General features: G+C 36.0%; 1 protein-coding gene across 1 annotated transcript; it reads left to right on the top strand.

Annotated features, from left to right (window-relative positions):
* The first annotated feature begins 462 nt into the window (after positions 1–462).
* Positions 463–6,797, top strand: LOC107790842 (putative methylesterase 14, chloroplastic). Its single transcript, XM_016612803.2, has 5 exons — positions 463–1,300; positions 3,035–3,274; positions 3,360–3,503; positions 4,919–5,053; positions 6,223–6,797. The coding sequence occupies exons 1-5, from the start codon at positions 1,040–1,042 to the stop codon at positions 6,493–6,495; spliced, it is 1,053 nt and encodes a 350-aa protein (XP_016468289.1). The 5' UTR covers positions 463–1,039; the 3' UTR covers positions 6,496–6,797.
* Positions 6,798–14,893: the final 8,096 nt, after the last annotated feature.

The following is a 14,893-nucleotide window of genomic DNA, read 5'->3' as shown; positions in this document are numbered from 1 at the left end:
TTTTCAACTTCTCAAAAATAGCTTATGTTTCTACTTAATTTTTTTTTTCGCTTAAAAGCTTGGCCAAATATGCTAAAAAAAAAGAAACTTGGCCAAATAGACTATTAAAAAAAAAAAAGGCCAAACAGGCTATAAATGTCATTCGAAAAATCTCTCTTTCGTGTTATTATCTTTTCTCCATTAGAGACAAAAATGACAACTGCCCTAATAAGAAGAATAAAAAGAACACAAAAGTCTAACGAATATATAGATTCCAACTTTCAGTCAAATATTTCAGCACAAAGTCATACTATAGTTTTCAACAGCACTGAAACAGGAAAAAAATAATAATTTAAATCAAAATAAAAAACTGGGGAAACTAATAGGGGGAAGAGTGCGAATTTTCAATTTTAAACATTGAGAGGAAACAAAAAAAAATTTAAACATTGAAAAGAAATAAAGGAAATAAAGGAAAATAAAAGAAAGAAGAGAAAACAGCATTAAATTTGCTTGCATATGCTGTTGAAGTTAAAAGGTTCCATAATTTCCGTTCACAATCAAATCAATGATGAACTAAAAATCCACCACCACCACCTACTCCTCTAAAACGTCGTCGTTCTTCCAGTTTTTCAGCACTCTGCTACTCCCATTTTAGAGTTCAATTCCAGTGAAGTTTTAGCCATTTTGGATAAAAAATAGTACTATCTCAATTTTGCAGTCAAAATTCACATATCTGAGGACAAAACAGTATCTGGGTTTTGCTCAAAGTTTCATTTTGCTATGAAAATTCACATATTCTTAAACTTCAAAGCAAAATAGTGTCTGGGTTGTGCTCAAAATTAAGTTGTCAGACCAATTTCACATTTTTTTTTAGCAAAACAGTATCTGGGTTTTGCACAAAAATTCCATTTTGCAGTTGAGATTCACATATATTCTTGAACTTTAAAGCAAACTAGAATCTGGGTTGTGCACAAAATTCGATTTTCACCAATTTCACGTATTTTTAAGCAAAACAGTTTCTGGGTTTTGACTTTGAGGCAAAATTGAATTTTGAGAAGATATGGGAAATCGATTTATTTGCATGATAAAGAAGGAAAATGAAAGGAATGGAGTAGGGTCAAGGAGTAAAAGAATGGAGAGATCAAAGAGGAGGTCATTAGTAGAAGAGGAGTTATTGCATCGACAAGCTTTGGCAATGGCAATTCAGCAGCATCAGTTGTCTCAAAGATTTGAGGGGTCAATGTCTAGACGTATTGGAGGATCCACTAGTTCTCGCCGTCGCACTGATTCTTCTGATCCCGCCCCCAATTTTAAGCAGCAGGTATATAATTTGTCAAGTTTTTTCCTTTATACAGTTGCTTTAGCTTTTCTTTTTTGTTCTTTTTTAGTATTGTAAGACTGGGTCTGAGAGGGATCTGGATGGAAAATTTGTTTAATTATTTTTTTGGTCTAGTTTAGTTCTGCTATGATGAGTTTGATGGGGTAGAGGTGGAAAAGTTAGCTTTTTTATCCCTTTTTCTTTTTTGTTTTGTTTTTGTATTTAGTAAAATTGATGGTAGAAATGATGTTTCTCTTTTTAGATTCTTGATATAATGTTGGTCTATTTCATTTTTGCTGTGATGGGTTTGATGTGCGGAACACTGATTCTATCTTTTTGTATTTTGTGGAATTGGTGGTAGAAATGATTGATAGTGTGAGAAAGTGTAAAATAAAAAGGGAAAGAAGAGAAAGGCACTTTTTGTTGCAAAAAGTAAAAACTTTATCCCCTTTCACCTTTTTCCCATTTTTGAAATCTTCTTTAGAAAGGTGGAGTAGAAAAGAAAGAACAAAGCAAACTCTCAGAACCTACCTTTCTTTTACGTTTTTTTTCTTCTTATTTTTGGTGATACGCTAGATTCATGTTTGTTAGATTCTTAATTAAGTATTTCCTCTGTGTTTTGTTTTTGTTTTTGGAATTTCCTTTGGTTCTGGAAGTGTAGGGTTGAATATTGCCCGGGCCAGAGGCGGAGTCAAGATTTGAACCTTATGGTTCGAGATTATAATTCTTTCAAGTTACTAGGTTCTAAATTAATAAGTTTTACATATCCAATGAATTTCTTAAAACAAATACATGGTTTGAACAAAAGCTACTGGGTCGGCCGAACCCGCATCCTGTGCTCTGCCTCTGCCCCGGGCCTGAAAAATCTTGGAACAATTTCTTTTTATATTAATTTATTGCATAGGCTGTAATTTTTCTTTGTGTATACTTTGATACGAGGACCCAAAAGCAAAAGCAATGTCCCTTTATTCTTGCTCTGTCACAGGAAATAGTAGCACTATTAGTATACCTGAGCAGATTATGTGAGTAGTTGCAATTCACATTATAGATAATGGGCAACTTTATATATAATTGCACCTTGCTTTGCCATTAGTCTACGGCAAAGGTTACCAGGAATAAAATTACTTCAGATTTCAGTGCACAGCTTATATATTATCTGTTAATTCTTAGATTATTGTTCTGCATTCTGTATTTTCACTAAATTATGTGATGTAAATAAAAACAACTTACAGGAAGAACAGAAATTAGATCTAGGTTGAGCAAGACAACTTTCTACGGGCTTTTACACAGCAGTTGTGAGAAAAGATAAAACGAAAATACTGAATATCATATCTTTTAGACACAAACAACTTATACATACTTTTGTTACCAGTAGGTGTTCGCAATGAAAACTTTTGACTTGATAAAAAATAGAATTCTCGATTTGTTTATTTAAAGTAGAAATATAGTTTTGTTGTAGCTAAATGCTAACTGGTTGTCGAAAATGGGAAATCTTGGCAGTGCATAATGTGTTTATTGTGCTTAACCAGGCTTAATGAAAGAAGAACAGTATATGCTTAGAATTTCATGTAAATTGATGAGGAAGTCGCGGGACTACACTTTCGTCAGATTGATGATACAATAACCTTCAACATCTTTTAGAAAAACTCCAGAATGTTCTCGTGTCACTCCTTTTTATTTATTTTATAAATTACATGTGTCACTATTTGTTGCCTTACAAATATTTATGCTGTAAAGTTACCAGAATGTTTGGAGAGCATCAAGACAAAGAAGTTCGTTTTGGTACATGGAGAAGGATTTGGAGCTTGGTGTTGGTACAAAAATATTGCTTTATTGGAGGAAACTGGATTGCTGCCCACGACCGTAGATCTCACTGGATCTGGGATTGATCTGACAGATACAAAAAATGTTACAACACTGGCGGAGTACTCAAAACCATTGATTGATTATCTGGAGAACTTGCCGGAGGATGAAAATGTATGAGCAGAATTCTTGTAGAATTTTAACTATGAAAGATTAACTTTGTATGTTAATCTAAAAATGATTTTGTGTCCTCCTTTAGGTAATTTTGGTAGGTCACAGTGTTGGAGGTGCTTGTGTTTGCTATGCTTTGGAGCTTTACCCACAGAAAATTGCCAAAGCAGTATTTCTTTGTGCTACAATGATATCTGATGGACAGAGGCCTTTTAATGTGTTTGCCGGAGAGGTACATATCCTATACGACCAAAAACGTAACAAATACTAGAAAAACGGTTGTTGACAACTTGTTGCTGATTTGCTAACCTGTTGAACAATTATGTTTTATTGCAATTCGTAGTTTTTAAAAGTACTTTTGTTTAGATGAAGTAGTCTAGAAGTACTTTGAGCAAAATAAAAATTGCTCCAGTGTGTATGTGGAAAAAGATACAGTTACCACACCATGAGTCGTCTCAAAATTGGTCCCGAGTTTGCAGTCATGGCTCCTGAAAGCACCATTTCATTTTGGTTGGGATTTCATAGAGTTGCTATACTATTTTTGTTGCTTAAAGTGCTAAAAATAATAAAGTTTGCAAAAGAAATACAGCAATGTATGTGGAACAAGGTCCAGAAAGTAGATCTTTTTGGGGGGAAGAGATTTAGAGTTCACTGATCCCCTTTTAAAACATTTTACTTTTTCTTTAAAATGTTACACATCAGCACTAGCTTCAGAACACTTCATTTTAGCAAATTCTTTGTATGAGTAGTCAGCTCCATACAACATTGGGACTTTTTATTTGTTGATGAAGTAGAGCTGATAATATCAACGAGCCAACATACACAAATGATTCTTTTCTTTGTGGCAACAAGTTTCCGCGGTGCTTCTTCTCTACCTTGAGCCTTACCAAGTTTTCTTGGCTGAAAGCATGTTCAAGCTTTTACAAAAGTCTATTTTCTCTTTCCTAAAATTTTATCCTTGTTTTTATGAGACGATGTTGATTGAACTTGTGATCTAGATCATCTTATCTTGATGACATATAAACACACAGATATATAGAGGCCTCTACAAGAGAATAGACCCCGGATATGGGAAGAAAAAGAAAAACAACTGAAAATGGGAATATGAGCGGTGTTGGACTGATTTAGAAGAGATAGGAGATTTGTAGTTGCATGTTAGTGGCAGATGTTGGACTGATGTAACTTGTACCATGTACCTTTTTAATAAAATCTTTATCAAAAAAAAAAAGGGGAACATGAGCGGTGTAAGCTTTTGATCGGAATTCTCAGCATTTAAACTGTTCCACATCGCAATCCAGCCTCATACTGACCAGTTCATGTTCTTCAGTGATCTTTTATAATGAGTTGAAAGTTGGAATTTTAACTCTTTGGCAAAGTGGAATAGGAACAAATGAGTTTGAACACTGAATGAAAAATTCAGTTCTTCCATGTTGTAATATGCATCAGGCAGAATTGATGAGGTCAAAAAGGACAGGATACGTATCGTTAAACCACTGGTTGGTTCATAGGCTCTTTCATTATAACCGAGCAATTGAATATCTCATCATTCACTCCCCAGAATATTTCTGAAATGCTATTATAGTGTCAGTCAAATATTGTTATATATCTATCCTCCATCATAATGTTTACTTGAGGTCTATTTTGCAGCTTGGGTCCGCAGAGCTTTTCATGCAGGAGTCTAAGTTTTTAATTTATGGGAATGGTAAAGAGAAGCCTCCTACTGGCTTCATGTTTGAGAAGGAGCAGATGCATGGACTATATTTCAATCAATCTCCTGCAAAGGTACTTCCATTATACAATCAGCAGAAGTTCTTACCGTGCTAATTTGTCATTCCTAGTGCGCTGCAAATGCATGTGGTTTCTAGTGTGTTAAGCTATGGCTTAGTACTTGAAAAATGCAGATGCATCAGCTAGCTAATTCATCTTCTCCGCTCACCTTTCCCTTTCTTTGCAAGGGACTGGGAGCGAGAGTGGCAGTAGGACAGGATATTTCTGGTGATGGCATAAGCATTTCTGGGGTCAAAGACATTAAAGCAACTCCATGTCAAAAGAATAAAAGAAAAATGAAAGTAATAGAAGCACTTCCAACATTCAGTGATGGTGAAGTAGTCCTTCCATCCCGAATGTTTGCCCCAGATTCAGACGTCCAAGGATCAAATCAGGATTTGGCTTTAGGACTAAGTTCAAAAATAATTGTAGGGTGAAAGATAAAAGTAATAAACTAACACAGAAAGGTAATGGATTTATAAATTTCGAAAGTTGCATCATCTATTTGAAGATGCCCTTGGCTGAATTTCAATTTGGTTTTTGAGTAGTAAAAATGGAGAAAACATTTTGGATCAAGGGGGTACATAATTTTTATCCCATGCCTACAACAACAATAACAACGACGACCCAGTAAAATCCCACAAGTGGGGTCTGGGGAGGGTAGTGTATACGCAGACCTTACCCCTACCCGACTTTTATCCCATGCCTATTTCACAAAAAATATATTAGAGTGTGTTCTCGTTGTTCTGAATTGTATGACAATGTTGGTTTATGCTTGTTGAGCTAAGCAGTTCCAATAGGAAGTAATGTTTCCAAGGAAGTATATAGCTACTTCCAAAGCGACTTATCTGAGAGTGAGTGAGATTTTGTTTTTGCGCTGGTTTCAAGCACAATATCATAGAAGGGATACTAAAAAAGCACCTACAAGAGTATATAGTAAGCATTACAAAAAAGAGGAAATAGCTTTGTGTCTGCTGAAGATATGCTTAGATAACTGAAATTTTCAATTCTGGTCGCTTGTGATAAAACTATAGAGAAGTGGAACATAATCTCCTTTCTGATTGCTGACTTAATCTTCCCAGAGTCAAATAACACGTAATTTTGGAAGCAAAATTATTATGAAGAAAGACCTGGAAAGTATTTGATGTTTCTTCAGATGTTTATGGTGCTGTCATTTTCTGTAGGATGTTGCTTTGGCAATGGTTTCGATGAGACCAATTCCTCTTGGTCCAATAATGGAGAAGCTATCGTTGACACCTGAAAAATATGGAACAAGTCGTAGATTTTATGTCCAGACATTGGATGATCATGCTCTTTCACCTGATGTCCAAGAAAAACTTGTGAGGGAAAACCCTCCTGAAGGTGTCTTCAAGATCAAAGGCAGTGACCATTGTCCATTCTTTTCCAAGCCACAGTCGCTGCATAAAATTTTGGTCGAAATTGCTCAGATTCCATAGTAATGTACATAAGAGGAGATCTTTTACTTCTTAAGGAAAATAGCTTTTGTTGGTTCTTTTAGCGGCTGTACAATCTGTTCCATGAGGCTTTTGGTTGTATAGAAGAAATTTAGTTAGGTTGTCATGTTCCATATCCAGTTTCATACTCAATTAGTTTCATTTATTTCTTTTAAAGAATGAAATACATTTGGTTATAGTTATCCAACTTGTAATTTTCTTCTATTATTAGTTGCTCTATTAACACAGGTGACAATGTCAACTGACACTAATCATTCTGTTGTCATAATTAACCGATGATTGACTAACATTGTAATCATTGGTTCTGGTCTTTATGTTAAAGATCATGCTGACTTTGGCTTGCAGTTCTAAACTCTCCTGCTATTATGTGATCACTGAGTTTCTAAAGATAGTGATGTAAAGTCTGTTATTGAGTTTTTTCAAGAAAATGCTATAGAGGGTGCAAATTGATTCAGAATGAGGAATTAGATGAGGCTCAAGGGACCAAAAGCTTCTTTTTGAATTTGGACACTTCAATTGAAAAGATTTAGGAAGCAACTTTAAAATGCAGAGCATTCCCATCGTATCCTACTACAAACAAAAAAACCATTTATTAACCAACATATCAGCCATCTCTGAATTACAAAAAGTCATGGGATAAACTGAGTGAGTTACTCACTACACAACTTAGGAGAAAAACCATTTATATCCAATAAAATAAGCAACCTTGGTCTTTGCAGAATGGAGTTGAATTGACTGTGTAATGGATTTAAAATTGATTAACATAGCACTACATTGTGTTTTCCCTGTTGGACATGAAATAGCTGAACTGATTATAGAGCATGAATGCCATGAATTAGAACGAAAAGTAGAGAGGAAACTGGAATTATTTGAATGAATCGGAAGCAAATGCAGAGGTAAGTTTAACACCATATAAGCAATTGAGATCACTGTTTCTTATACTCCTTTAACATTTGTTAATGTAGATGAAACACTTAAAAGCGGATCAAGACAAAAGAAAGCTAAGTAGCAGTTGGCCTTCATTAAAAAACTAAAACGAATACAATCATATACATTCATAAATGCTGAATCATGCATCTACTAGAATAAAGATTTACGGAGCTAGCTAGTTGAAATGCTTCGTTTGGCTCTATCATCGTAATCTGTATCTTCCAATTCCATCCTAGACAACCAATATAACTGGTCTTCATGTTCCTTCTCAAAAGTAGCCACTTCTGAATAGTGGACTGAAGTATCAGATACCGACTGATCAACATTGAACATGGCCGTGGCTTCAACAGGATAAGTGGCCTCTGTAGGTTCCGCTGTTACTGCTAATAGCTCGGCAATATTCACCTCTACATTAACCTCGGGCACAACATCTAATATCGGATTTGGTTCGTCGAATTCCTTTCCATCCCATTGATACAAGTCATCAGGCACTTGTAATTCCACAGCCTGATGTGATTCTTGAAAAGCCATAGTTGCAGAGTCAAAAGTGTTCCAAATTTATTTGAGAATATTCAATATGTGCTGAATTGCTGCTCATATCTGGCATCGAAGAATCCATTATATCCCATTCATTCAAGCCAAGCACATCTTCGGGCACTGACTGATCAAAGCTCATCAAATTCATTCGAGACATATAAGTAACTTCAGAATATTCAACATGTGCTGAATGGCTGCTCATATCTGGCATCGAAGGATCCAAATTGAGCATGCCCGTGTCTTCAACAGAATGTTGCCCACAAGTATAAGCAGCCTCTGTAGGTTCAACTACTGCTGCTAATGGCTCAACAATATTCGCCTCTACATCAACCTCGGGCACATCATCTAATATCTGATTTAATTTGTCCAATTCCTTTCCATCCCGTTGATACAAATCATCAGTCACATCTAATTCAGGCGCCTCAAAAGTAGTCCCTTCAGCTGGTTCGTCCACTATTTGTAATGGTTCATCAACACTATTATTCATCACTTGAAAAGCTATCGTTTCAGAGTGTTCCAAATTCTTGCACATATTATAATAATCCTTGCAATTATTAGTAGCCAACAAGTCATCAACAGAACTCGTTACCTCATCAGAATCATTATTCAACGTCGTGATTGTGGAAGTTTCAGATGAACTGTTAACGTGCTTCAGCTTCTTGATGGCGCAAAGAACATAATCTCTACAGTCTTGGCCGAACTTGTGAAGAATAACCTTAGAAAGCTCCTACTTCTTCATGAGCCAATGTCCATCTTTCTGATCTTCAGGGTAAAACTCTTTATTCTTGTAAGACAAATTTGTCTTGTATCCAATATTAACCACTGACGATGCGTTTCCCATATTTTTGTAGTGAACTGGTTTGCCCTTGTTGTCCTGTTTCCAAGTTCCCTTGTTTCCGACAGCACGATGATACCTCGCCTTGCTTTTCTTCTTCAGCTTTGTGATAAGTAGCGATAACTACTGATGTCCTCATCATCACCACAGGGTACTCCGTTGTCGTATATCTCCCAAGGTTCTTGTTTGCCATAGACATCAACGTTAGTGGTAATAAATCCAGAATCATGCATCTCTTGTCCAACGACGAATCTCAACAAGAACATAAGTCCTTCTGAATCGATGGGACGGAAACGGAAACCCTCTTGACCAAGTTGTTGTAACTGCTCCACGAATCTCAACAAGAACGTAACTTTGTTCTGAATATTTTACCTTACAACCTTTGAATGGCAATGAAACAGAACAAGAATGAAAAGAACGTACTGTAATAACTTGAAGAGAGAGAATGAAGTTTGAGAGTATTACTTTGAATTTATAGTTTGAAGTACCTTCATTTAGGAAATTATTACATAGGAAACAATTAAGTAGGGGTTACGTTGGTTAATTATTACTTAGGCAACAAGTAGGGCTTACGTTGGCTAATTACTTATGGAAACTATTCTTTTCCCAATCATATATGGAAAACTTCTGTTTGGCCCTAGTTGTACATATGTATTCTTTTCGATGATTAAAGATAGTTATTACTCTAATTTTCAACATTTATATGTACTTTCTTTGTAATATAAAGAGACAATGCCAAATCATTATGCGCTAATTAGATTAATTTTTTGAAAATTTATAAATTTAAAATGTTAATAAGGAAATAGTAGTAAAGAAAATTCCACTTAATTCCAACTCTATCTTTCTTTATACTATAAGCTAATTTAAAGTATTTGGTGTTTGGAACTTTTTGCCCACTCAAATAAGCTATCCATGGCCCTAGCTACCCAACCCTACCTTCTAATTTCAAAGTTATCTGAAAGATAAATAAAAACTCTACGACTATGGATTAATTATAATAGAATCGAAAGTTCAATCACGCTGAGAATATAATATAATGAAAAAGGAACCTATTCTTTGATGAAACATGAATGTAGCAAATGCACTTGATCTTAGTCAATAATCAAGTAAGAAGGAACGTAAACATTGAAAGTTTGCACATTGATATTCTATTATTAAGTGAATGTAAAACATTTAAAGTTTGCGAATGCACAATCTAAAATTGTGAATAGAATTGTTTTAATGTTTCGAAGGAATCTCAAAAAATTGGAAACATGTTATATTAATTGGAACAAAGAAAGCAGTGTTTTGCTCATAAAACTGTACAGGAGCTTCCGGCAATGATCACGCCCAACTATGCCTAGGTAAAGGATTAGCGATTGTTACAAATATAATTCCATTTAATAATAAAGAGTCGAATCCCATAGGGAATTAACCTATCAATCCTAACTTAACCTATCATAAGAATTCAGCAAATCAACTCTCCAAATTATTCAAACAATAATTTTTTATTGTTTAACTAATTTATTGCAACTAAACGAAATGCAGTAAATTATCAACTTATTGAGCAAGAGTAGTAGATAAGTTTACGGAAACCTAAAGTTATGATTTCCCCAATTGTCGAAATCCTTCTCGCTATGTCAACTAAAATCTCGATCACCTAATTATCCTCTACCGATTGTGAGCACTTTACTTAGCCTGATTCTCTCTCGAGCAATCACGGTAATTTACTAGATATATTCTCTCGAACTACTCTAGCAATCTCTTATCGCTTACTTTGACCATGTTAAGCTTCGTTATCTCTAATCTTACTTTTAAACCCACCATATTGATCTCTCATATACTTAGGGATTGACATTGTTTAATAATTACCTAAATATACATTCTTTTCTCAAGCATCACATAATAAATAGGCACAGTCAATTGAGAGCTCTTCGATCAACATAATTACGCATATAATTGAACAAGTAAAGAAGTTCAAAAGGTTCTATCAAAATCTTAGATAATAGAATCAACTATTCATAATAGTCTGCATGATTACACTACTAGAATTCATCACCAATGATATAAAAAATGAAGAAAATAGATTAAACTCGTTTTTGAATCTTCCGCTATGCTCCTGGCTTGTTCTTGCGTTCTAAGGTGTTGTGTAACCCTTCAAAAATGCATCCAATTTGTATTTATACGGAATAGGGTTGATATGAGGCAACCTTGTGCTCTCTTATTTTGGACAGAAAAACTGAGTCGCGTGCCTAGGGCTCGCATGACACTAGACTCCCTGGCACACTCTCAGTTCCTTCTTTTTTTCTTTCCTCGCGTAGGAGCTGGTGCCAAGTGCTATACTTTACTGGTTGTGATTCATGTTTAAGGCCCTAGCATGCCCGCCTATCGCACGAGGTGCCAATTGTCGCACGCTCTCAGGTTTTGCTTCTCCACTTCTTTTTGCGTCAAATCATCCTATTTTCATCAACTTCCAACCAAGCTCGTTTCTACACACAAAAAACACGTAATGAGCACTTTCACAATTATAAGCATGTGATCTCCCGCAACTCACGTGCAAAACGATATGAAAACATGTTCAAAACATGCATTTTTGTCATTTATCACGGTAGCACTCATTAGCTTGTTTCTCCTTATGTAATGAAAAGATAGTTCTTTTCATCGAACTTAGTCACACTTTCACTCAATTGTTCATGTTTACAAAAAACATTATTCAACTTCTACTGGATTTTCAAAGTCAAGTAGACAAATAATGATTTGGCTGTATGTTTTTGGCGCCAAACAACTCGGCTTAGTATAGCGCGTCTCTATACAAAAAAAGAAAAAAAAAGGAGAAAAAAGAGTATGCTTCTTACATCACCCAAAGGTGACTTTATCTTGGACATGCACTGAGTTTATTATATTAGCTTGAATTACGTTTTGCTTCAGTCATGGAAGAAAAATAATATCGATTGACTGTGTTGGTTTTGAGATATAGTATATCCTAAAAGGTGATGCATATGCACTACATTTAACTGAGAATACTCATGACTGAGAATTGAACGAGATAGTCAGCTTTTCTTGGTAATACTTCCATAGGGAAGTGGTGGAATCAATAATGAGGAGTGATCTAAGAATCGATAATTGAATCGACAATTGAGAAAATAATGAAAGGACTTTCAAAGTTTTTATTAGTTGAAATAGCAACCTAAAGGTATCTTTGAAGTGGAAAGCATGAAAAGGAGAATTTACGTGAGTGACTTAACTTTAGAGAATCCAAATTTTTTGGTAAGGTGTGACACTAATCTAGCATAGTAATCCGATTCCGGAAGTTGGAATATGTCCTTCATGTCATTTATGAATTGTGTGTAAAATTTGAGGTCAATCGGAGTTGTTTCGGTATGAATCGGGATTAGTTTTGGAATTCGGAAGTTCATAGTTTCAATAGGCTTGAATTGGGTTGCGATTCGTATAATCGATATTTGTTGATGTGATTTTTGGCCACGAGTAGGTCTGTAATGTGTTTTGAAACTTGTTGGTATGTTCGGATGAGGTCCCGGGGGCCCCGGGTGTGATTCAGATTGAATCCGGAACAATTTTGAACTTAATGCATTGTTGAAGCACTTCTGTTCTGGTGTCATCGCACCTGAGGAGGGTTTGACCGAAGGTGCGGACATGCAAATGCGAGAGGCTGATCGCAAAAGCGAACTGTGGCTTGCCCATATCAGACCGCTAATGCGGTCAAAGTTCTGCAGAAGCAGACTCGCAGGAGCGAGTGGGGAGCGCAGAAGCGGCAATGGCTGGCCAAGCCTGGGGTCGCAGAAGCGGAGCCTCCTCCGAGGATGCGAGAGAGCAGATGCGCCCATGTTCTGCAGGAGCGGACATGCAGTTGCGCGATTTGGTCCACAGAAGCGGAGGATGCTGGGCTTAGTGAGAACCGCACCTGCGATGAAAATTCCGCAGATTCGGTTGTGGGTTCGCATATGCGAATTCACTAGGCAGAATAGGGCTAAGTTCGAGGGTTTGATTTCATTATTCATTTTTGGACCTAGAAAGCTCTGTATGTGCCGATTCTTTGAGATACTTTCAAGAAATTTATGAGAGTAATAGATTCTTACTTGGTTTTGATTATATTACACGAATCCATTGTTATTTGCATCATTTAATTAGTGATTTGAGTTGGAAATTTGGGAAAAAATTGTGAAAATTTCTTAAGCTAAATTTTGGGGATTTGAAAGGCGATTTGAGTTCGGATTCGAGTAATTCTTATATGATTGGACTCGTTATCGAATGGGTGTTCAAATTTTGTAATTTTGGTCAGGTTCCGAGATGCGGGCCCTGTTTGACTTTTTGAGTTGACTTTATATTTTTTTGTAAAGATCATAACTTTATTGTTCGGAATAGTTTCCTATAGTTTATATTAATGGAATGAATTTATTTTGGCTAGATTCGAGCCGTTCGAAATTGGATAATCTAGGGAAAAGCTTACTAGTGGATTAAGTTAGCTTGTTTTGAGGTAAGTGTCTTGCTTAACTTTGTGTGGGGGAAACTTCCCCTTAGGATTGGTGTTGTTTTGCGTTAATTATGATATGTGAAAGCCGTGTATGCAAGGTGACGAGTGTGTACATACGCTAAATGTGGAAATTTATCTGTTTTAATTATGTAGTTTCCTTTCATGCCTTAATAGAGTTACCTTAACATGTTATAACCATAATCCTTAGTCTATCTTCACATGCTCTACTTGTCTTATCTCTTTCTTGTTAATTGCCTTTACATGATTAGTTGAAGTATTGTTTCCTCGATTCCTTATTCATTATTTAATCGTTGGGTTCCTTACTTGAAGTTGTTATTTTTGGAATATCTTGTTGTTGAAATTGGTATTGAGTTATAAAGGCCGTGATTTACATTGAGAAAAAGTTGTAAAGTTGTGAAATATTATTCTTGTTGAGTTATTCACTTCCAGTTGTTATTGTGAGACTCTTGTGCATATTGTGGTTGAGCCATGGGCTATTTGTTGTGAAAACACTATTATTGTTGGTTTCTTGGCAAGTTGTGATATTGGGTACTTGAGGTGCGCTTTGTGATACTTTGTGATATTGATACGCATGCGGTGGTATAAGGCTTGGTGTTGAAACGCATGCGGTGAAATAAGGTGGGCTTGATACGCATGTTGCTAGTAGGGAAACTATTGAAGTCACGCGGTGTGATAAGGTGAGCTAAACGCGGGAAGTTATTTCGAAAAAATTAATTTTCAAAACTAAATGCAAGGCTCCCGCGGTGATATAAAGAAAGATTGTGAAATGTTTTGTTATTTGAGACTACGAGGCGGTACCTCAGTAGTGATTCTTGTTGATACATTTCTATTACTTCACTTGTGTTTTGTTGCTTTGTTCCGTGTCATAGCATTCCTTGTTTTTCTTTTGTGATGCATTATTTGCCTTAGTTCAGTGTAGCTAATCTCGGTGTGTTTCTTTATCGTCTCATTTCTATTGTTATCATTATTTTATTGTTATATACCTGTTCAGTTTCTTATTTATTCTAGTAGGGCCTTGACCTGACCTCGTCACTACTCTACCGAGGTTAGGCTTGGTAATTACTGGGTACCGTTGTGGTGTACTCATGCTACACTTTTGTACATCGTTTTGTGCATATCCAAGTAACTCCTACCAATCCAGGCACCAGTGAGACGAGCCCAGTTTCAGAGATTCAAGGTATACCTACCGGCGTCCGCAAGCCTCGGAGTCACCCTCTATCTAGTCTATTTTTCTTTTCTTGTCCTTTATAGACACTGAGGTATAGGAATGCTCAGTATCATCTTATAGAGCTTGTGACTTGTTATCACCATATTTTGGGAAGTTTGCTTATGGTTAGTTGCAAAGTTTTCCTTATAATAGTTGTTGAGTATTTGAGAGTTTTATCGTTATTTCAGTTATATTCCGCAATCATGTTAGGATTACCTAGTCTTAGAGACTAGGTACCATCACGACATCCTACAGAGGAAAATTGGGATCGTGATAAATTGGTATCAGAACTCTAAGTTCATAGGTGTTATAAGTCACAAGCAAGTTTAGTAGAGTCTCGCGGATTAGTACGGAGATGTCTGTACTTATCTTTGAGAGG

Source organism: Nicotiana tabacum, chromosome 4, assembly GCF_000715075.1.
Source record: "Nicotiana tabacum cultivar K326 chromosome 4, ASM71507v2, whole genome shotgun sequence".
NCBI lineage: Eukaryota > Viridiplantae > Streptophyta > Magnoliopsida > Solanales > Solanaceae > Nicotiana > Nicotiana tabacum.
Note: the sequence above shows the minus strand (reverse complement) of the source record. Positions and strands in the feature narration are given on the sequence as shown.